Here is a 23,185-nt window from a genome sequence, read left to right on the forward strand (position 1 = left end):
CTAGACTTTAAGGCAGGGATGGTGTCTCATTACTTTATATTTCCTTTATGTCCTTTATATCACACTGTGATATAGTGTCAAATATAGGTTTTGGTTTGTTGTTGTTTAGAGAGGGGATCTCACTATGTTGCCCAGGCTTGTCTTGAATTTCTGGGACCAAGCCTTGGTGTCCCAAAGTGCTGGGATTACAGGTGTGAGCCACCACGGCCGGCTGGACATAGGTATTTAATAAAACATATATTTACGTAATTGATTTACTATTCTTAGAAGTAAATCTAAAAGAAGCTCTCTAACAGAAGCTTCTTTGTATTTTTCCAAATAATTTGCTTTCCTTAAAAAAAATTATAATCCTTCACGGTCAGATTTAAGGAAGTAAGAATTATAACCTTGTGATCTGGCTGAGACACCAAGCCCTTCTGTCATCTTTTCTTTAAAGACATGCCAAGGGGATGTCCATTTGATGGAATGAGTCATAAGTCACAATACCAAGAAAGTTAAAAGTTAAGTTGGAAATGTTTAGAAATTTCTTCGTGTTACAAATTCATGATTGATTGACCATCTTTTCTTTCATGGAGTGGTCAGAAATGAAATATCATCATGGTAGCTAGTGAATATGTCCATGCTCTTCCAGGGGAGGTTGAATTAAATTTCCATGAAACTTGAAGGTACATAAAAATTAGTTTTAGTTTTATTGATTGAGTGAACATCTAAAGAGTCAAGAAGTCATAATTGAAAATATTTCTCTGATTCTTTAAGGACATCTTGATAAGTTTCAGATTGGGTTTACAAAAGGACAATCTGATAAACTGATATGAGGTAGATTTTTACTACCTATTATTTTGGTAAGTGACTCATTCTTTTTATGGATTGTTTTTGAAAGAGTTATCTCAGAAACTAGGCATGAGGGAGAAGTGTCCTTGTTTGAGCCCTAAACTGCTGGGATTACTACATATTTTCCAAGCGCTTGGGGAAACTACCACAACCTATTGCATGAGGAAGCGAGAAGCATCTGAAGAGTACTCAGCTTCAGAAAGGAGAAAAAGAGACAAAAAAGCCTGACCCTGGGACAAAGATTTAGCTGTTGGAAGAAAGGGCCAGTTTTGGCAATTCTAGAAAAAAATGGACTAGAACATCAATGAGAAATTAGGATCTATACAACATTAAAGTCAGGAGAAAGGCATTCTTAACTGCACAGAATAGCTTGAGTCTACTGGGGACTAAGGATGACACAGGCCCCACGTGGCTCCAGAATTGCTGGCCCTTCCCATAAGAGAAGGCAGGGCTCTAGCACTCATCTGCATTCTGCAGGCAGCAGATATCTCCAGAACAAAGCAAGAGCTGTGGAGGTAAAAACAGGGCCATGTGGTAGCAGAGTGGACTTAACTTGTCAGTACGGCTGAGACTTAACTCTCTTCACCCAGAACTAGTTGGTGGTGGGAGAGTCATTGTATGGTAGTGATAGTCCTACAATATCATAAAGCATTAAAAGCCAGTGAATATCAGTTCTACATGTATAATTTTTATTGTCATTAGAGCACTTAAATATTTTTTAAAGTGAAGTCACTCAAATATTGTATTTAAAGTAAGGAAATTATGTTGAAGCCTAAATTTGTCACTTTCTGCATAGGTGGCATTAGACAAGTTATCAAACTCTCTAAATCTCATCTGCAAAATTTGGGATGATAATGCTTTCATCAGAGCCAGTCCAGATAAAGGGTAAGAGCAACCACAAAGGGTGAGGGCAACCAATGCTGCCCTAAGGGGCATTCTTCAAAAGATACCAAACTTCCCTGTAGTGAATTGCAAATAGGTTGTCAGTTAGTTTGGGTTTCCACAGGGAAATTTTTATATGCCAGGAGAGACATAAATATATTCTTCTCTCAACCAAATAGCTTCAGATTTGAAATAAAATCTATGTTGAAAAATTTTGCCATGTAAAGGTACCAATCATGAGGGTCAACCAAAAGGCAATACTCCCATTCCTGAGTTCAGCCTGCTTTGATACCTACATTTTGATTTAATCTTTAATTTTTTCAAGATAGAGTCTTGCTTTGTCGCCCAGGCTGGAGAGCAGTGGCGTGATCTTGGCTCACTGCAACGTCAGCCTCCCAGGTTCAAGCGATTCTTGTGCCTCAGCCTCCTGAGTAGCTGGGATTACAGGTGTGTGCCACCATGTCCAGCTAATTTTTTTGTATTTTTAGTAGAGATGGGGCTTCACCATTTTGGCCAGCCTGGTCTTGAACTCCTGACCTCAAGTGATCTGCCTGCCTTGGCTTCCCAAAGTGATGGGATTATGGGCATGAGCCACTGTGCCAGGCCTGATACCTATATTTTGAATAGTTCGGCACTCTCCCCAAAAGTTGTCTAGTTTGGAAAAGTGTGTTTTTAATAAGTTGTTTCAAATGTAAAGAAAGAATATATATGTTTATTAACAGAAATCAGTTTTTCCCTATTTCCACTAGAAAAACGGGGAACACATTTTTAAGGGGTATTAGTATGAATGGATGCCAAATTACTAGCCTGTCCAGATTGCCCACAGATTTTAATCTGTCCCTTCCTCATAGCATTGCCATGAAAAACCAGATAGTGCCTCAAATGTGGCATATTCTCAATGAATAGTTGTGGAACCAGAATTAATCAAAATTCTGTTCAAAACGAATGTATAGACATTACCTCTGTCCTTTGGCGACTATTAAAAGTAGATTTGAGTATCCAACTGTCTACAAGATATTTCCACTTGGATGTTTAATACATAGTTATCTAAAGCCTGGCCTTTCCTTCAATGCCAGCCAGGAAATATTTGCTACTAGACCACTAGTTTATGAAATAATTGTTACCCATCTGCAATAAAAGTAGTACTGAAATTGGGTGTTTAAAAACTTTTAGCAAATTGACACAGTAACTTTATGTTATGTATGAACAAAATTGAGGTTTGTATTACAAACGTCCTTATTTCATTCTTTTAGCAATTTATTTGTTGTAATTTTACAGAATTATTAGTCTGTGAAAGAAATGAAAACAAAACCAAGTCAACTAACCCTTTAACAGATAGTCTGAGAAGCACTTTAGAGTCATCTCAAAAACACACTAAAAACTGAACTGCTGGTTCTCCCCAGATACCTGCTCCTCCTGCCGTCTTTCATCTTAGCTGATGGCAATTTCATTTTCAGGGTCACTTTGCACAAACTTAAGAGTCATCCTTCACACCTCTTCTTCCATCCTTCACACTTTTAGGATAGATTTTCAACATTGCAGTCAGAGGGATGCACTTTTAAAACAAGTCATATCATGTCAGTCTTCTGCTCAATACCCTCCAACAGCTCCAATTTCATTCCGTTTAAAAGCCAAGGTCCTCACCATGGCCAAGGTCCAGCATAACCTGGTTCCTGTTACTAGCTTCATTTCCTACCACTACTCCCTGCAGCTCACACCACTGCAGACACACTGGTGTCCTTGAAGTTACTCACACACACTAGGTAGGCATCTCCTCTTTTGCATTGGCTGTTCCCTCTGCCTGGAGAACTTAAACAAGATATCCTTCAAGGTTTTGCTAAGACGTTAACTTCTCAGTGAGGCCTACTCTCCACTCTTTTTAAAATGCCAACTTCTCAGCCCTCCTCATTCTCCTTTCTCCGCTTTATTTTTACTCATAATATTTATCACCTTCTAACACACTATGTACTTATGTTTGACTGTTTTTTTCCACTAAAATGTAAACTCTACAAGGGCAGGGATTTTTGCCATGCTTACTCCTCCTGTCCCAGTGTCTATGTTGGCATATAGAAGGTATGCCACAAATGTTCATTAAAGGATTTGGAACAACCACCTTAGAGAGTAATTTGGCAGTATATATTAACTAAAAATGAATACCTCCTATAATCTAGCAATTCTACTTCTGGATATTTACCCTAGAGAAAATTTTACACACGTGCATAAGGAAATGATTCATGGATGTTCACTACTGAATTTTTTTGTTTTTTTGTAATGGCAAAAGATGGCAGCAACCTAAATGTCCATCAGCAGTAAAATGCATAAATGATATGGTATAATCAATAAAATGGCATACAGCTGCTAAAATAAACTTGGATGTATATAGTTTAAGACAAAATGGTAAGTGTTAAAGATTAGGTACAGAGCAATGCTATCTTTGTAAACAAAAACATGCATGGATGATTTCTGTATATAATGGGAATATATATTCAAGAAAAGTATTACAAATGGACTGAAATGATTCCCACCAATTCATGATCGAAGGTTGCACTTGCGGAGGGTTGGTGTATTAGTCCATTCTCACACTGCTATAAAGACACTACCTGAGACTGGGTAATTGATAAACAAAGGAAGTTTAATTGACTCACAGTTTCACATAGCCGGGGAGGCCTCAGGAAACTTATGGCAGAAGAAGCCGGCATCTTCTTCACAAGGCGGCAGGAGAGAGTGTGATTGTGTGAAGGAGGAACTGTCAAAAACTTATAAAACCATCAGATCACCTGAGAACTCACTCACTATCATGAGAACAGCCTGGGGGAAACGGCCCAAATGGTCCAATCACCTCCCACGGGGTCTCTCCGTTGACATGTGGGGATTATGGGGATTACAATTCAAGATGAGATCTGGGTGGAGACACAGCCAAACCATATCAGTTGGTTAACTTTGTAATGCTTTATTCCTCATAAATTAGGAAGGCCAAAAACAAAAGAAAATATAAAACTTGTTCAATTTGGGGGGCTGTGGGTATCGAATGGCATTAATGTATTGTTATTTTTGTACTCTTCTGTATTTGAAATTTTCTCAAAATTAAAAAATCATCTTCTAGACTGTAAGACCCTTAAGAACAGCAACTATATTTTATTAATATTTTCATTGACAGTATCTAATACCATTACTGGAAAATAGGAGTCCTCAATAAATACTTGCTGAATATGTATGTGTTAAAGAAATAAAAATTTTATTGAGAAAAAAAGAAGAAATTAAGGGGAGAAAGATGAATGGTACAGATGTAAGAAGACAAGAAAGGTAAAAAGTATTTTGGGTTTACAAATGTGTGATTTAATACCCAGGCTACCTGACACTTTCAGCTGAGCTATGTTACTCTAAAACAGATAGGAATTTTGAACGTGAAGATAAGGATGTGAAAAAAGCTCCCTTTCACCCAGCAGATATGAAGAATGTCATAGAGATCTATTGGCTTGAGATTCAGGAGCAAAAAATTGGGATTCTTGAAATCGTAAGTTATTTTGTAGTTTTCATAAGACTTTACATGTTTTAAAAACATAATGAGTAACCATAACAGTAAACTGAATCTTTTCTGTGCCAGGATTATACTAAAAGTTTCAGAGGTTTATTTTGGTTTAAAAAAGATAATAAAAGCATGATTTGTTATTATTATCAGCCAACATACTGAAGAACAGTATATATTTGATTATATGTGATAATGATCACTACCTGTCATAGATATTTCATAGTAAAAATCATTAAAGGAAAGAAGCATTAATACAAAATAAATTCTAAATAAAAAATTCTAAATTTTAATTAAAAAACAATTATTCAAGTGACAATTTAAAACACATAAAACAATTTCCTTATCTGACAGATTTCATCTTTGCTTTGTGACAGATATTCCAGATGAGAGAAAATTTCTCTCATTTTGCACTTCATGTCGGTTCACTTGTTAAACGTGCTTCCAAAGTATTATCAGATTGGATGTTGGGGTATCTGTTGCTTTATATAAGCTCCATTACTTTTTTAACAATAAAAATATTTTGTTTTACAAAGAACTATATCCTTTAGTGAATATTCAAACTATGGAAAATGCAGAAAACAAGATTGGGTATTCAAATACAGTTATGCATAGCTTAATGATGGGGATACATCCTAACAAATGCATTGTTAAGTAATTTTGTCATTGTATGAACATCACAGAGTGTACTTACACAAACCTAGATGGGATAGCTTTCTATACACCTAGGCTATATAGCGTAGCCTATTATTCCCAGACTACAAACCTGTACAGCATGCTACTTTACTGAATACTGTAGGCATCTGGAACACAGTGTTTAGTATTTGTGTATGTAAACATATCTAAACATAGAAAAGGTACAGTCAAAATATGATATAAAAGATTAAAAATGGGGGCCGGGCGTGGTGGCTCATGCCTGTAATCCCAGCACTTTGGGAGGCCGAGGTGGGTGGATCACAAGGTCAGGAGATCGAGACCATACTGGCTAACACGGTGAAACCCCATCTCTACTAAAAATACAAACAATTAGCTGGGTGTGGTGGCGGGTGCCTGTAGTCCCAGCTACTCGGGAGGCTGAGGCAGGAGAATGGCGTGAACCTGGGAGGCAGAGCTTGCAGTGAGCTGAGATGGCGCCACTGCACTCCAGCCTGGGCAACAGAACGAGACTCCGTCTCAAAAAAAAAAAAAAAAAAAAAGATTAAAAATGGTACACCTGTAAGGAGACTTACCATGAATGAAGCTTGCAGGAGTGGAAGTTGCTCTGGGTGAGTCAGTAGGTAAGCAGTGAGTGAATGTGAAGGCCTAGGTCATTACTGTACACTACCGTAAATTATAAACACGCGCACTTAGACTACACTAAATTTATTTTAAACATTTTTCTTCTTTTAATAATAAATTAACGTTAGCTCACTGTAAGTTTTTTACTTTATAAACTTTTTATTTTTGAGACAGGGTCTTGCTCTGTCACCCAGGCTAGAGCGCAGTGGCACAATCACGGCTCACTGCAACCTCGACCTCCTGGACACAGTGATTCTCCCACCTCAGCCTCCGGAGTAGCTGGGACTACAGGCACATGCCATCGTCCTTGGCTAATTTTAAAAAATTTTTGTAGAGATGAGGTCTCCCAGTGTTGCTCAGGCTGGTCTCGATCTCCTGGACTCAAGCAGGCCTCCCGCCTTGACCTCTCAAGTGCTGGGATAAACAGGGATGAGCCACCTCTCCTGGCCTAAAATTTTAAATTATTTATTCATTTATTTATTTTTCATTGCACAATGGAACTGGTATGAACTTTTATTTATTTATTTATTTATTTTTTGAGACGGAGTCTCCCTTTGTCACCCAGGCTGGAGTACAGTGGTGCAATCTCGGCTCACTGCAACCTCCACCTCCCGGGTTCAAGTGATTCTCCTGCCTCAGCCTCCAGAGTAGCTGGGACTACAGGCACCTGCCACCAAGCTCGGCTAATTTTTGTATTTTTAGTAGAGACAGGGTTTCACCATATTGGCCAGGCTGGTCTTGAACTCCTGACCTTGTGATCCACCCACCTTGGCCTCCCAAAGTGCTGGGATTACAGGCGTGAGCCACCGTGCCTGGCCAAACTTTTAAAATGAGTCAACTTTCTTTTGTAATAACACAGCTTAAAACACAAACATATTGTACAGCTATACAAAAATATTTTATTTATATCCTTATTCTACAAGCTTTTTTCTATTTTTCAATTTTTTAAAACTTTTTTTTGTTAAAAACTAAGACAAAAACACACACATTAGCATAGGCTTACACAAGGTCAGGATTAACAATATCACTGTCTTCTACCTCTACGTCTTATCTCACTGGAAGATGTCCAGGGGTAGTAACAGGCATGGAACTGTCATCTCCTACGATAACACCATCTTCTTCTGGAATACATCCTGAGGCTATTTGACAGCTGGCTTTTTTTTTTTTTTCAAGCAGACGTATGCTCTAAAATAATGATAATAGTATAGTAAATTTGTAAGCCAATCACATGGTTGCTTATTATCATTGTCAAGTATCATGTACTGCACATAACTGTATGTGCTACACTCTTATAGACTGGCAGGGCAGTAGTAGTTTATTTCCACCAGCATCCCCACAAATAGGTAGATAACGCATTGCTCTACAACGTTATTGTGGTGACATTATCACATCACTAGGTGACAGGAATTTTTCAACTCTGTTATAATCTTATGAGAGGTGTTGTATACGTAGTCGGTCGTCCACCAAAATGTGTTATAATAGTAAGATACCATTTGGATATTCTAGCAACATCAAAAGCATTACATAGAATCATACGTTGAGGCCAGGTGGGGTGACTCATGCCTATAATCCCAGCACTTTGGGAGGCCGAGGTGGGTGGATCACCTGAGGTCAGGAGTTCAAGATCAGCCTGGCCAACATGGTGAAACCGCATCTTTACTAAAAATACAAAAATTAGCTGGGCGTGGTGGCATGTGCCTGTAATCCCAGCTACTCGGGAGGCTGAGGCAGGAGAATCACTTGAGCCCGGGAGGCAGAGGTTGCAGTGAGCTGAGATCGAGTAACTGTACTCCAGCCTGGGCAATAGAGCTAGACCCTGTTTCAAAAAACAAAAACAAAAAAGAAAAAGAAAAAGAATCGTATGTTGAAATTAGCAATGTAGGGACTTGTTTTTCTTCCAACACTTATTTCTTGCAATACCATTAATTGGATTAACACAATGTATTCTATGAGTATAAATGTATTGAGGTTTATTTACAAGAATGACTCACTGACAAGTCCAGAAACACATACTTATAACATTGTAAAAGTTAAAAGCAAGATTGACTGATAAGATCTTAAAAGCTTCTCTTTTATGCACTCCTCTCCTGCTTTCCAGGAATGTTTATGTAAACCTTTGATGTCAGTGTTTCCTGTCTTTCTTTTGACTTGGTGTCAATATATTCCTTTAAGCCAGTAACATCATTATGTTGATTGTTAAGGTTTAATATTCCCCTTTATATTGTTTTAACGTCTTTGTCAGAAATCAATTGACCATATATGTGTGAATCTATTTCTGGATTCTATTTTGTTACATTGCCTATGTGTAGTCTATATGTCTCTCTTCATCAGTACCAAGTTGTTTAGCTTAAATAGCTTTATAGATATGGGTAGGATAAATCCTCCAGTTTTATCTTGCTTTTAAAAATTGCTTTGGTTATTCTGGATTCTTTGCATTTGCTTCCATAGGAATTTTAGAATCAGGTTGTCAGTTTCTACAAAACAGTTTGCTAGAATTTTTATTGAGATTGGGTTGAATCTATAAATGAACTTGGTGAAAACTGACATCTTAATAATATTGAGTCTTGTAATTTATGAACATGGTTTATATTTTCATTAAGTCTTCCAATAAAAAGGGGGGAATCAACATTTATAAGCACATCACATATGCCTCATACAGTAATGGGTGCTTTACATGTATCGTATTAATTAAAAATCACCATTCCTTTTATTAGCTAGATTGTGTTAGGGACAAGCTGCCCCAAAAAAGCTTCTTGGTACTGCCAACACCACTCCCCCGCCCCCCCCCACCCCCCGCCGCAAACCTCTCCGTACCACCCCTCCCCTTCCCACAAACCTTTTTACATTTCTAAGCCCCTATCTAGGCACCGCGGTGAAGCCAGCAGACTTTTACCTATCAGGCCTTGCTGCTATAAAGCAAATCCAATTACAAACCATCCGGACCGCACAGTGAGAGGTCGTGGGAAGCGTAAACAAGCTTTACCTACACCCTCCGGTACCATAAACGTCACAAGGTGATATGTGGCAGAGTTAACCAACAAACAACTCCAGGGTCTCTCTCCCCCCACATAAACCCCTCATTTTGTAAGCTCAGGGCTGCCTCCTCTGTCTGTAATGGAGCAGCCGGCAGGTTGAATAAAGGCTTGCCTGAACTTGGGTCTCGGTCTCTCTCTCTCTCTCTCGTCCTTTCTCTCGGCTAACTTTACAGATTGCACATAAAAGGAAAAGGGGTTGAGAGAAGGTAAGTAACTCCCTAGAGACCAATAAGTGGCACAGAAGGGAATTTGGGCCCTCATCTGTCTGACTCCAAAACCTGGCTTTTTCTATTCACCGGTCCTTGTAACAGCTAAAACGAGGGTTAAGCAAGTGCCATCATTTATGACTGTGAACCTCTCCAAAGTTCAGATTGTTCCTGAACAATCAAGCATTTGAAACTGTTACCATCAAGTAAGGAGATAGCATTACATCGTGTGTAGGCATATGGGGATTAAAGATTACATTATATTTCCCAAATTGCACTTGAGAATTGGCTGTGCCAATTATATCCTTTCTGGGTATCTACCTGTTCACAGTATGTGGGATCCAGGTTGATGAACAGCATAAAATTCTTGTACCCTGTTGCAAAAATTTATTAGTAATCCATGCATACTGGTCTGGGATTTGAAAACAGGTTTTATAAAAGGTTTGCTAGGTATCGACCTAATTTCAGGAATACCCTAGTAGGGAAATTCAGTGACCTTTACCAACTTACCCGTGGCCAAAAAAATAAATAAGTAAAAATTAAAAATCAGAACAAATCCAAAGTAATTATAATTAAAATTAACCAAAGTTCCTGATCCAATCCTGATAAGGGGTATTAGGTTTAATATTTAAAGATAATTTATGAAGAAAAAGATTACGGTTCAAAGTCTACTTCAGGTATTTCTATTTACATTTCTTGGAAAAGTTTCCCAGGGCTCTTTCTGCCCCAGCCCCCAATCTACAGAAGAGTCTAGTCGACTGTCCACTCATTTCACAGCACTTGTTTGAAACTAGAAGACCCAGGGAGGGAACAAGGTTCAGGCTTGAAACGCTAAGACATTCAAGATTTCACCTTGTATGCAAAAATCAGAATGGGAGGCTGCAGCGGGGCCTCACATTCACCGGAGCTAGGCGCTACAGATCCCGCACCCGCGGAGCCCGGCAACCACCTGAGTGGCCTTGGCCAGGAGGGGATGGCCCCCCCGGCGCCGGCAGCAGCTCCTGAGCAAACCTGGCAAACCCGAGCAGGGCGGTGCGGGTTGCTCAGGGAGAAAATGAAGGGAGTGATAGGGTGGGGGTGACAGGGAACGGGCACAACGCCGGCTTCCTCCAGACGACCTCCTGCGTCCCACCTGTGCTCCTGAAACGCGGCCCCCGACAGGGCGCGGCGGGAACCCGAGCCGGGAGTAGGGTCACGAGTTAAAGCGGCGGGGGCGGGAGGATGCGCGGGCGGCGGACAGGGCGCTCTCCTCCCGTCTGACCCTGGGCGGAGCGGGGCTCGAGGCTGCTGGAGCCGCTCGCTGACTCGCCCTGCGCCCTCGTCGCGGACACCGGAGCTGCGGCCGCTCCCCGCTGTCCCCCAGGTGAGTCCGCCGGGCGCCGCCCCGGGGCGTCGGGTGTCGCGGGAACGGCGCCCGCAGCGCACAGGGAGGGCCCGGGAGGCCGGGAGGCAGCGAGCCGTCGGGGACGCCGCGGGAGGGCCGGGCCGGGCAGTCGGCGCCATGGAGGGCAGGCGGGCTGGAGCTGGGCGTGAGATGCAGCTGTTCCGCGCCGCCCCCACGCCGCCCGCAGAAGGTCAGTGGAGGTGCGCGCCTGCCCGGCCTGCCCGGGGCTGAGCGGGTGGGGGTGCTCTGCTCCTTGGTCCCCCCTCCAGGCCGCCGCCCACCTGTGGCCAGGGCTCAGAGGGCTGGAAGCCACCCCCGCCCGGAGCCCCTGGGCTAGAAGGCTTGGATGCCAGCCGGGGCTCCAGATGGCCTTGACGCGGCTCGGCTGGCCCCTCTCAAGGCGGACTGTCCCCCTGTTAGAGGTGGGGGCGGCTGGAAGTGGGGGCTCAAATCCGGGTCGCTGCGCTGGCTGAAAGCAGCCGCCAGCCGGGCTGCGGCCGTCTGAGCTCAACGGCAGTGCCCGCGGATGGCAGCGACCGCTCTGGGACATTGCTGCAACCCTGAGGCTTTTTCTCGCACAGACTACCCGACGAAAGTGTCAACCCTTGTTGTTTGTTTGTTTGAAAAAGAAAAAAGAGAGACTGGAGAGACTACAGTTTTGTGTCTGGTGAAGTGGGAAAGCGCTTCTGAAAAAACGAGGTTGCATAACTTTGTCGCCAACTGGGAGGCCTTTGCTATTTATACACTCCCGGGCTTTCTCCAATTTTCTACAGCTTACTCCAATCAAGCCTCTGCCCTCCAGGAATAGGTAACCTGTGTGTGTCCGTTTGCTCCTTCTAAGAGCATGCCTGATAGATACTTCGGTAGCCTCTCTGGATGGCCCCTTCGTCGGGTAGCCTCTCCTGATGGGGTCCTTCGCCCACCCTGCCTCCCGCGCCGGCGCTCCGGGTGAATGTCAAGGGTGGCTGGCTGCGAATACCTCCTTCAGCTGCTGGGGTTCCCGACAGTTTGCAGTTTTTAAAAGTGCACCCTCGGAAGGGCTTTTCAGACTGGGTAAAGCTAACGTTTCCAAGGTCAGCATCTGGTCCTGGTGAATGAAATGTCTTCCGGGACAACTCGTTGTGATGTGCTGAATAGATGCTGGTTGGCTTGTTTTCTCTTTGTTCCTGTGGGTTACTGTTACATGGTGTGTGGCTAGTTTGTTTAAAATTTAATTTTCCCTGTATCAAAGTGGAAAGGGCTTAGTGTCAATATACAACTCACCAACATGCATATTAACAGCTTCATCATTATGTTGGTGTTCATATGCGAGCTTTGGTCAACATGAAATCATCTGCGTTTTAAGTCCTATAGATAAAGTCTCCTTAAATGCTGGTTAAAATATCCTGCCTTTTTGAAGGAAGTAAAACTGTTAAGTGAAAATTCTAATTTATTAATAACTTTTTCTTTCCTTTATGCCTTTACCTAAGAATTACTGCATTTATGCTTTGACAGGCATTTTAACACATGAGCCACACTTTAATGAGTTATATAATAATTATTTCATTTTGAAGGTACTGTGTGTGCCATACAGTAAATATGTTTTATGGTTTATTCATCCAGCAGTATCCTTACTGATCTTTTCATTAACAAGAGTTTAAAAACCTTCCCCATGGCTATTCTTTATAGCCAGTATCTATTGTTCGGAGATGTTGGGCTTGCTAAGAATGCTTGAATTGGAATCAAAAGTGGGGTTCTAGACTTGGAAAGCAGCATGGTATCTAGCCAGTGACTTGTAAGATATTGTACAAATGCAGGTTACAATTTTCCTCCTTCATTGCTGAGTACAAGTTATTATTAAAACGTCAAATAAAGCCTGCCTTTCTATTCTGTATGGAAGGACGCTACTCATGGTTTGGGGTATTTTACTTTGAACAGGTTTCCATAGTATAATACCAATCTTAGTCTGAGGGAAAATCCAAGATCCATCCCAGTCTCTAGAGTGACTTCTCCATCACTTTGAAAAAACTGATTCTGAAGACAATAAAACCAGCCCAACCCAACCCTTTTCAAACGCACCTGCCCCCACAAATAGATATGAAGTACTTTGAAAATATGCTATAAATATAAGGCCTTCAATAAAAAGTCGTTACAAGTGATGCCACAGACTGGGAATTAGGCTTAAATTGAGGGCCTACTTTCCCCTTTGTACAGCAGTTATGTTTCCTGAGGCTCATACTGCCCCTTAAGAACCTTATTGGCTTTCTAGGAAGCCATTCTGTCTGCTGTGGGTGTTAGGTAGGTGAGTCTGCTTAGCGCTAGACCCTATGCAAAGGCTTTGTTTGCTGTTTTATTTAATGCTCTCTGCAGTCATAACTATTTAATTCTGGCTACAATCATAGAAGGGTAGGTGTTGTTATTCCCATTTTGCTGGAGAGGAAACAGGCTCAGAAGGGCTAAGTGTTTTCCCTGAGATTGCAGAAATGTCAAGTCATGGAACCAGGATTAGAAACCAAACTGAATCTTGGTTCTTTACACTACACCCTGCTATCTTTAACTCGGTGGTTTTAAACATTTTTTGATAATCTGTGAAAGTTTTAGTTACCTCCCAGGAAAAAGTGTCCACAGCCACATATATTAAAGTTTTCGTATAACTTCAAGGCCCACCTACCCTCTGAAGTCCTGCCCCCAGGTCCTCAGGTCTCTGATCCTCTAACTATACTGAGTGAGGCAGAAAACATATACATCCTATATATGTGTACATATAATCTTTTACTCATGGGAGCAGCCCTTGAATTTGGTAACTTTGAACTAGGTGAAAATTCACTTTGTAATTAAAACAAATAAAAAAGTGATGTCTTACATTAGAACTGATTCTGTAAACATCTAAAATGCAGTTTAGAGCAATGGTGCTTATTTAAAACCAGAGCTGTATGGGCTTCTTCCTGCAATATTAAAGAATACGGACTTGTGTTTTTACTCACTAAATGGAAATGTTGGTTGTTGTTGTTTTTTTTTTCTTCTAGAGATGGCAAATCCTGAGATAGTTGTAAGTAGCTGCAGCTCTCATGAAGAGGAAAATCGCTGCAGTTTTAACCAGCATACATCTCCATCTGAGGAGCTTCTATTAGAAGACCAGATGAGGCGAAAACTCAAATTTTTTTTCATGAATCCCTGTGAGAAGTTCTGGGCTCGAGGTAGAAAACCATGGAAACTTGCCATACAAATTCTAAAAATTGCAATGGTGACTATCCAGGTAAGCATCTCAGATCATGAGTTTGGTGAAAGCCTCTTTTAATTACAAAGAGAACTATGGACAGTGGTTTCTTTTTTTAATAACTTTTAACTATATGCATAATATAGAACAGTAACAGATAAGAACACATACAATCTTAGACCCTTCTGTCTTCAACATTTGTGAGTTTGTCTTCTTTTTTCTTAGTTTTTTTCTTCTATCGTTTGCTAAGTTTTAATTTTAGTCACGTAATCTAATTAGTTTTCAGGAAAAGAAAACTAATATTTGCCTTCCAATGAAGAGGTTCAGCTGGTTTCTAAATAAGCCATGGAAACTAGTGTTGTCCAACATTAGGACTTTCTTTTCCTTCCTAGTTAGTTTCCTGGGAATTTCTCTCTTCAGAAACTTAAAGGGTTCCTGCTACAGGCAAATTCTTAGATTCTCACAACCCTGTGATCATGAGAACCATGCAATGGAAGAATGTGAAGTTAACTAACAGAAGAGGAGTGGCAGGAGCTAGTGAAACACAGGACCTCTTTTTAGTTCAAAGGGAGCTTTTCAATCTCATTTCCTTGGCTTCTTTTAATATTTTTTTTGGGGAAAGGGGGAACCATATTTTGTGATTCTTAATATATACTGGTTGTGATTTATTCTTATGAAAATATGTTTTCCTGTTGGTGAAATTATCTCTTGCTAAAAGCAAAGGGAAAAATAGAAGCAGATTTTAATGAGAAAAATAGATGTGATAGGTTTATTTTTATTATTACTTACTCTTCCTAAGTTGGTGAAAAATGCCTAAGTAAATAAACAATTGGTATTGAAGGAGAGATTAAAAAAATAGAGTATTACTAATTTTAACTGCTTATTGAGAACAAACGCTTATGACTGTTAGGGAACCAAGGCAATTTCTACAATCATATGAAGTTGGTAGAATTCTTGCTTGTTTCTAATGCTAGGTGTTGTATCAAGGGAAACAAACATTTAGTGACTACCCTGTTCAGTATATTATTTCATTTAATTCTAACATTCCTACTGGCTCATTTTACAGAAGAGGAAACTGATGTTCATAGAGCTCTTTTAAAGTCACATGGCTTGGCCAGGCAGGGTGGCTCATGCCTGTAATTCCATCACTTTGGGATGCTGAGGTGTGTGGATTGCTTGAGCTCAAGAGTTCCAGACCAGCCTGGGTAACATGCTGAAAATGGCGAAAACCTGTTTCTATAAAACATACAAAAATAAGCCAGGTGTGGTGATCACATCACTGCACTCCAGCCTGGGTGACAGAGTGAGACCTTGTCTCAAAAAAAAAAAAAAAAAAAAGTCACATGGCTAGACAGTGGCAATATCAAGACTTTGAAGGCAGATATTCTCTCTATTATATTACCCTGAAAATGAATGTTCAATTCTCAGCCAAATATTTGGCAAGTTGAAATTGAAATTCTTAACTTCTTCTTCTTCTTTTTTTTTTTTTTTTTTTTTTTTTTTTTTATGAGACAGAGTCTTGCTCTGTCACCCAGGCTGGAGTGCAGTGGCGCGATCTCCGCTCACTGCAAGCTCCGCCTCCCGAGTTCACGCCATTCTCCTGCCTCAGCCTCTCCGAGTAGCTGGGACTACAGGCGCCCGCCACCACGCCCGGCTAATTTTTTGTATTTTTTTTAGTAGAGACGGGGTTTCACCGTGGTTTCGATCTCCTGACCTCGTGATCCGCCCGCCTCGGCCTCCCAAAGTGCTGGGATTACAAGCGTGAGCCACCGCGCCCGGCCGAAATTCTTAACTTCTGAGTGATAATATGGTGTGTCTCAATAGTGAAAAGTTTATGTCTATTGTTTCTTATAAAGGGGAAAAGCCTGTATCAATTGAACATGAATATTTTCTACTTAGAATAATAATAGGTACCACTTGAGTGTTTGCTGTGTACCAGGCTAAACATTTTATAGATGTCATCATGTTCAATTCTTTTTTTTTGAGATGGAGTCCCACTCTGTCACCCAGGCTAGAGTACAGTGGCGCCATCTCAACTCACTGCAACCTCCGCCTCCTAGGTTCAAGCGATTCTCCTGCCTCAGCCTCCTGAATAGCTGGGATTACAGGCACACACCACCATGCCTGGATAATTTTTGTATTTTCAGTGGAGATGGGGTTTCACCATGTTGGCCAGGCTGCTCTTGAACTCCTGACCTCAGGTGATCCATCCACCTAGGCCTCCCAAAGTGCTGGGATTACAGGCGTGAGCTACCATGCCCGGCCCATACTCAATTCTTAAAACAAGGTGGAGGGTAGGCAGTGGTATCCTCATTTCACAGAGGACAACAATGAGGGGCTTGGTAAGGAAAAGGACCCTGTCATAGTCAGGAAATTAGAAGAGTGGAACTGATATTCAAACTCAGACTTATTTTCTCTAAGATTTATGTTCGTAATTCTTAATTTTTAGGGAGCTCATCTACCTTTCTATGTTTACTAAGGTGGTCAAAGGAAAACTGGCCAATGGTTTAAGATATTAAGGCTGCTAGTAATAAGCATGTAAAAGGTGTTTAGGTAAGTTTTTAAAAGGAACTGAGGGTTTCTTAATTGTGATGTTTCCTTAATTTATATCAGAGCAATAAAACAAATATTAGATAAAGACAGCTTTATAATTGAGCAAATGAGATGAGCAAATAGTGACCGATTATCTCAGGGAAAACAAGGTGGTCCTTCTGTTAAATTGGAGATTTTGTGTCTGCAGCAGCAAAAGAAAGATGTTTACAATGATAGACACCCTGCTAAAAATTTCTCTTTTCCCACTACCTGGCTTACTCTTTGAATTACAGCAGTTTTCTCTCAGCCATTGTTATTCCTGTCTGCCACTAAACCTTTGAGGGCAGGGACCAGTTGTCTTCTCATTGTATCCTCAGTCCCTAGCTCACTGCTGACACATTGAGAGGCACTCATGTATTTGAATGACTGGTAAGAATATCTTTGGGAATTCTTTGGGGCTGTTTGGTCATCAGCTTCAACAGATGCAAAATCCCCAGAATATCAAGATATCATCTTATTGAGGATAATTAAAGAAACTGCAGAAATGAGAGTTAGGTGCAGAGTGATGATATGTGTGGGGTGCAGACCATATATCATATGTGGAAGGGGGAGGGGAAAAGATTTGTCTGCTCTATTTTTTCTGATCAAAACCCTGGATTACTTTGTGTAGCATGACAGGGTGGAGAGAAGCTAGATTTAGTCTGTCAGACATGGGTTTCAATTTTGACTGTATCAACACTGGCTAGTGATGTGACTTGAAAAAATTATGTAACTTCTCTGAGCCTCATCTCTAAAATTGGTGTATTAGGAATATATTGCAGGATTAGTGTGAGGAAAGTTCCTGGAATAGTGTATGGCACATAGGTGCTCAACATTGTTCCCGCCTTCCATATCAAATATACTCTGCCTCACTATGGGATTGAAGTAAGAGTGTAGTTTCTCAATTTACAGCATGTACAGCATGTGGTGTGTGTGTGTGCCTATGTGTGCATGTGTGTATGAGAACAGAGAGACAGAGGTTTGGGTGAGAGGGAAGAGAAGTCAAAAGAGAGACTTAGAGTACGGTAAGCTTTTTTTTTTTTGAAACATAGTTTCGCTCTTGTTGCCCACGCTGGAGTACAGTGGCGCAATCTCAGCTCATAGCAACCTCTGCCTCCCGGGTTCAAGCAATTCTCCTGCCTCAGCCTCCGGAGTAGCTGGGATTACAGGCATGCGCCACCATGCCTGGCTAACTTTTTTGTTTGTAGTAGAGATGGGGTTTCACCATGTTGGTCAGGCTGGTCTCGAACTCCTGACCTCAGGTAATCCACCTGCCTTGGCCTCCCAAAGTGCTAGGATTACAGGTGTGAGCCACCGCGCCAGGCTGTATAGTAAGCTTTTAGGTATAATTGAAAGGCCTTGGGTTAACATGACAACAGTGCAGTGAAACCTTTTGTGTGTGTGAACAAGTGAGTTTCATGTAAAATGCTGAGGTCAATCCTGCATGACTGTTAAGGACACATTATGTTAATATACTTTAAACATGAGTTGAAAGGATATTTTCTATTTTTGGTCTTACTGTCATGGTTTTGGTGATTAGACCTAGGAATATAGTTTGGTCATAGGGCTTGGACTTTCTTAATTTATTATCCACCTGCTGCAAAACCTTCTTGATGTCCCAGAGAATTCATTTTAAACTCTTCTATTTGTTGTTCAAGCCCCTGTACCTTCTGCTCTGCTTTTTCTACCCACATTTTCCAACCTCTTACCTTTTCTTTTTTTTCTTTTAAGCTGGTCTTATTTGGGCTAAGTAACCAGATGGTGGTAGCTTTCAAGGAAGAGAATACTATAGCATTCAAACACCTTTTCCTAAAAGGATATATGGACCGAATGGATGACACATATGCGGTGTACACACAAAGTGACGTGTATGATCAGTTAATCTTCGCAGTGAACCAGGTAAATCAAGTGTGTGCATTATTTACTTGGGAAAAAGAACAGACTGGAAAAATGGTGGCAATGTACATAATAGAAACTGACATTCAAGTGGAGAAGGGTGAACATTTCTGCTTGGAAATGACACATACGAAATTATTTTTAATTTTTTAAAAATATTGTCAACAAATTTTTATAAAACCAGAAGTTGAGAAAAGCTTTTGTTTAGTAACAGAAAGGCAGAAACTTTGAAGATTTAATTAAAAGAATCAGAGTTAGGGCTTGGCATGGGAGTCTCAGAGATTGAAATTACTAACTATGATCCTGGGTATAAGTAGTCATTAAGTCCTCAGAGCTGAAAGTATACTTTCAGGGCCCCTTAACAAATAATGAGAATATTAACTTTTGAGAGTCTGTACAGCAACCAAGATCTAAAAATTCACTTGAAAGGAAGGACTTTATGTCATACATGACAATGATTTTACTGGGACATTGACTAACTGCCAAACAAAAAACAAACTTGTTTTTCATATAGATGAATACTGTATTTTATTCTGAGTTTGTTATATATATTTTTGCCATAAATAATACTTTCTCAAGACCCCAAAGTTTTAAATCTCTAGGTGTCATTGAAAGCATCCTTGAAGTCAGCATTCCCAGACTGGGTTAGTTTGAAGAACACATTTTAAAATTATTACAATTTTTCTTCAGAAAATTATTATAGTGTAATCATGGCTATTCATTTTCTAGAGATAGTCTATGCACAGTAAGATGTAAACTGCTAGGATAAAATACATATTTATGGCATGAAGTCTTTCTGTTAGCACTGGGCTTGGGAAAATGAGCCAGAAATCTAAAGTAATAGAAATAAGTTACATAAACTGTTCAAGAGAATTATGTCCTATAGCTTGTAGGGGGAAAAGGGCATAATGATGGAGATACTCAGTTTTTAGAATTTTAAGTATATTACGTTTCTCTAAAGCTAGTCTGATCTAAACTGGTAGTTTGGTGTTTTTGTAGGGGGTGGCGGGGAGTGGGATAGAGGCAAGAGGTAAACAATTCATTAAATTTTTTTTTTTTTTTTTTTTGAGACAGGATCTCACTCTGTCACCCAGGCTGCAGTGCAGTGGTGCAGTCACAGCTTTCTGCAGACTCAACCTCCTGGGCACAAGTGATCCTCCCACCTTAGCCTCCCAAGCAGCTGGGACCACAGGCATGCACCACCATGCCTGGCTAATTAAAAAAAAAATTTTTTTTTTTTTTATAGAGACAGGGTCTCCCTATGTTGCCCAGGTTGCTCAAACTCCTGGCCTCAAGTGATCCTCCCACCTCAGCCTCCCAAAGTGCATGAAATTCCTTATAAATCATCTTAACCTTTATTCGTAGACCTAGACTCAGTCTTCAAAATGTAGTATTTGGCACTTAGGCCATTCTGCTTTTCCAGATTTCCACATTCCTTCTGGAAATGCATGTACCTGCTTTATTCTAGTTGTCTTGGTCTGTTCCTTCTGTTACAACAAAATAGAAGACTAGGTAACAGACAAACAACAGAAATTTCTGCCTAATAATTCTGGAGCCGGGGAAGTCCAAGATCACTTACCTTACCACTGGTAAGGGCTTGCGCCTTCTTGCTGTGTTCTTACATGATGGAAGGCAGAAGGACAAAATGGCCTGGCTAATTTCTCCCAGCCTTTTATAAGGCCAGTAGTCCTATTCATGATTGTTGACCTCCTAAAGACTCCACCTCTTAAGACTATCATATTGCGGTTTAATTTCCAACATAAGAACTTTGGAGGGACACATACATTCCATGTATGACTCCCTACTGTTGATTCCCTACTGTTTTCTAAGATGATTTACTGTTTTTCTATGCACCAGTAGGTACTTTTAGCTGAAGATAAAAAGTGTCTTGATCAAAATTTTTATGAATAAGTAGGGTTTTGAGTGTTAATGAGGTCAGTTCTCTTTCAGGCTTCTGAAAAATGAATAGAAAAAAATGTGAATTAATATTTTTTATTTTATTTTTTATTTTTGAGACAGGGTCTCACTGTGTCACCCAGGCTGGAGTGCAGTGGCGCAATCTCGGCTCACTGCAACCTCTGCCTCCTGCGCTCAAGCAATTCTCCCACCTGAGCCTCCTGAGTAGCTGGGATTACAGGCTCCCGTCACTACTCCCAGCTAATGGTTTTTTTTTTTGTATTTTTAGTAGAAGCAGAGTTTCTCCATGTTAGCCAGACTGGTCTCTAACTCCTGACCTCAAGTGATCTGCCCGCCTTGGCCTCCCAAAGTGCTGGGATTACGGGTGTGAGCCACTGCACCTGGCCAAAATGTAAATTATTATTAAAACAGGAAGGATCTTTGTTTTCTGTGAAGATAGAGTTTCCTTACTTAATGGTTGAGGTGATTGTTACTGAGAGGAACTGACAAATAGGGCAGTGGCATCTCAGTTCTTAGAAGCATATCCATGACTATTAGTTATCCCCAAGGGTTTAGCCCCAAGATGTCACCCTACTGGATAATCTCCAGGGCTCATTCTGATCCAATACTGTGATTATAACAGCACTGCTGTTTATTATATATGTTTCTATATTTGAATGTGAGAGACCTACTTATTTTCTTTTTAGGCTGTCTCCTGGCTTTCCTCTTATTTCTTCAATAATTTTTGGGTCAGCTTTATTGGCTCCTTTTCTTTCATCTGCCTCTTAAATTTGAGCAGTCCTCAAAGCTTGGTCCTTTTCCTGGAGAAACGACCTACAGTACCCAGCCTCAGCCATCACTATGATGAAGGGACTCCCAAGCAGTTGCCCACACTGCCAGACACCTACCTCACAAGCACTCAGAACTGCCCATCCAAGATGAGCTTCATATTCTCCTCCCACCCACTCCCTAGGCTGTTTCTTCCTTCTGGTCTTCTGGCTTAGGTTGAAAGGCCTCAGGGTCTTCTGGGAATCGTTTATTCTTGCAGCTCAAACATAGTTTATAAATTCCTGTTTCTGGATGGCCTCCTTTCTTTCCTAACCCCCTGCCCTACCACCTCTTGCTTTTGGTGCCACAGCATTTAGCTAAGGACATTTAATGTGTTTTTATATTACCACTCAAAGGCTGACCTGGGACCCATGAATCTGACTGAAAACTCCTTCTCTCAAGGCAGAGCTGCAGAGACCAGGAGGGACGGATGCCCAGTCTAGTTAAAGCTCCACCAAGGCCTCGGCCACTTGGCTGCTCTGTGCCGTCTCGCCATCGTTAGTTCCACCAGTTAGTTCCAACCATCATCTCATACCACATTTCTGTCCCGTAACCCTCTGTCTTGGGCTCTAGAGCTGCCCTTTAGCTGGACACAGCCCTGCTGCTTCCCTAGATTACCCAGTTCTTGCCAGATGCTCAGACCTGCACAAAGAGCCATATGAAGAGCTCAAGGAAGTCTGGCTATAGCGTATATAGTTAATGTATATATTATATGACGTAACTATGTGGTGTATGTAGGTATAATGTGAATAGGTACCTGCAGCCATGGGCCTCAGATCTTTCACAGTTCAAGACCTTAAAAGGTTTAAGACACAAGATTCTGTGGTCAGGAGGTTCAGACCTTTAGGTGATTCCTGTGGGAACTGCCCCACAATTACACCTGGACTCTGGGAGGGTTGTAGGGCCCCATCACAGCTGTGACTGCACTTCGTGACCCCTGCTTACCTTTCCTGATTTACCTCCCATTACACATCATATGTTCTAGGCACACTGGTCTACTGGGTACCTTAAATGGAAAACAAAAATCTCAAAACTGAGTATCTCCAGCATTATTCTACTTTATCCCTATATGCCAAACATAATGTTGTTTACTAGCTTAGGAAGCTTGCTTCTATTACCATAGATTCTGGCTCACTTTCCCAATCCTAATGCTAACAGAAAGCTTGGTGCCATAATCACCTATCTTATCCTAACAGTTTACCAACTCACTGTGCACAGATTAGCCCTAGTAATGAAGAGCTCCGTTGCATTATTATAATTTTTCACCTCACCATTAATCTGACAAATATTTGAGCACCTATGGTGTGCCTGCAGGGCTGGTGTTAGAGCAGTGAATTGATAAATTCCCTGTCCTGTGGAACTTGCATTCTCATGGGGGAGATAGATTTTAAACAAGTTTAACTAAAATCTTTTGGATTAGGGTAATGGTAAGTGCTATGAAGAAAAATAAACTAGCGTAAGGCAATAACAGTAGTCTCAGAGTGGTCAGAAAATGCCTTTCTGAAGACTTGAAATCTTGGGGAGAATATTTCAAGCTGAAGGAGTGGCAACAGCAAAGGCCCTGAAGCTGGAAAGCGTTTGGTATGTTTGAGAAGATGCAAGGGAGGCAAGTATGAGGGGGCAGAGTTAGGGCCAGAGGAGCTGGGGGCCAGGTCT

General features: G+C 41.0%; 1 protein-coding gene across 3 annotated transcripts in view; it reads left to right on the forward strand.

The window, feature by feature from the left end:
• The first annotated feature begins 10,976 nt into the window (after window positions 1-10,976).
• Window positions 10,977-23,185, forward strand: part of MCOLN3 (mucolipin 3) — a 30,786-nt gene continuing 18,577 nt past the window's right edge. Inside the window, exons 1-4 of one of the 3 annotated variants that reach the window (XM_012500392.2) lie at window positions 11,032-11,121; window positions 11,916-12,328; window positions 14,148-14,377; window positions 18,641-18,808. In XM_012500392.2, the coding sequence (XP_012355846.1) occupies window positions 12,280-12,328; window positions 14,148-14,377; window positions 18,641-18,808 (447 nt within the window). In that variant the 5' untranslated portion in view covers window positions 11,032-11,121; window positions 11,916-12,279. Of the gene's footprint in view, window positions 11,122-11,915; window positions 12,329-14,147; window positions 14,378-18,640; window positions 18,809-23,185 lie in introns of all 3 variants that reach the window. The other 2 variants (XM_003260274.2, XM_004090012.2) reach the window with 2 other exon arrangements.

The sequence above is a fragment of the Nomascus leucogenys genome, chromosome 12 (assembly GCF_006542625.1).
Source record: "Nomascus leucogenys isolate Asia chromosome 12, Asia_NLE_v1, whole genome shotgun sequence".
NCBI classification, from domain to species: Eukaryota; Metazoa; Chordata; class Mammalia; order Primates; family Hylobatidae; genus Nomascus; species Nomascus leucogenys.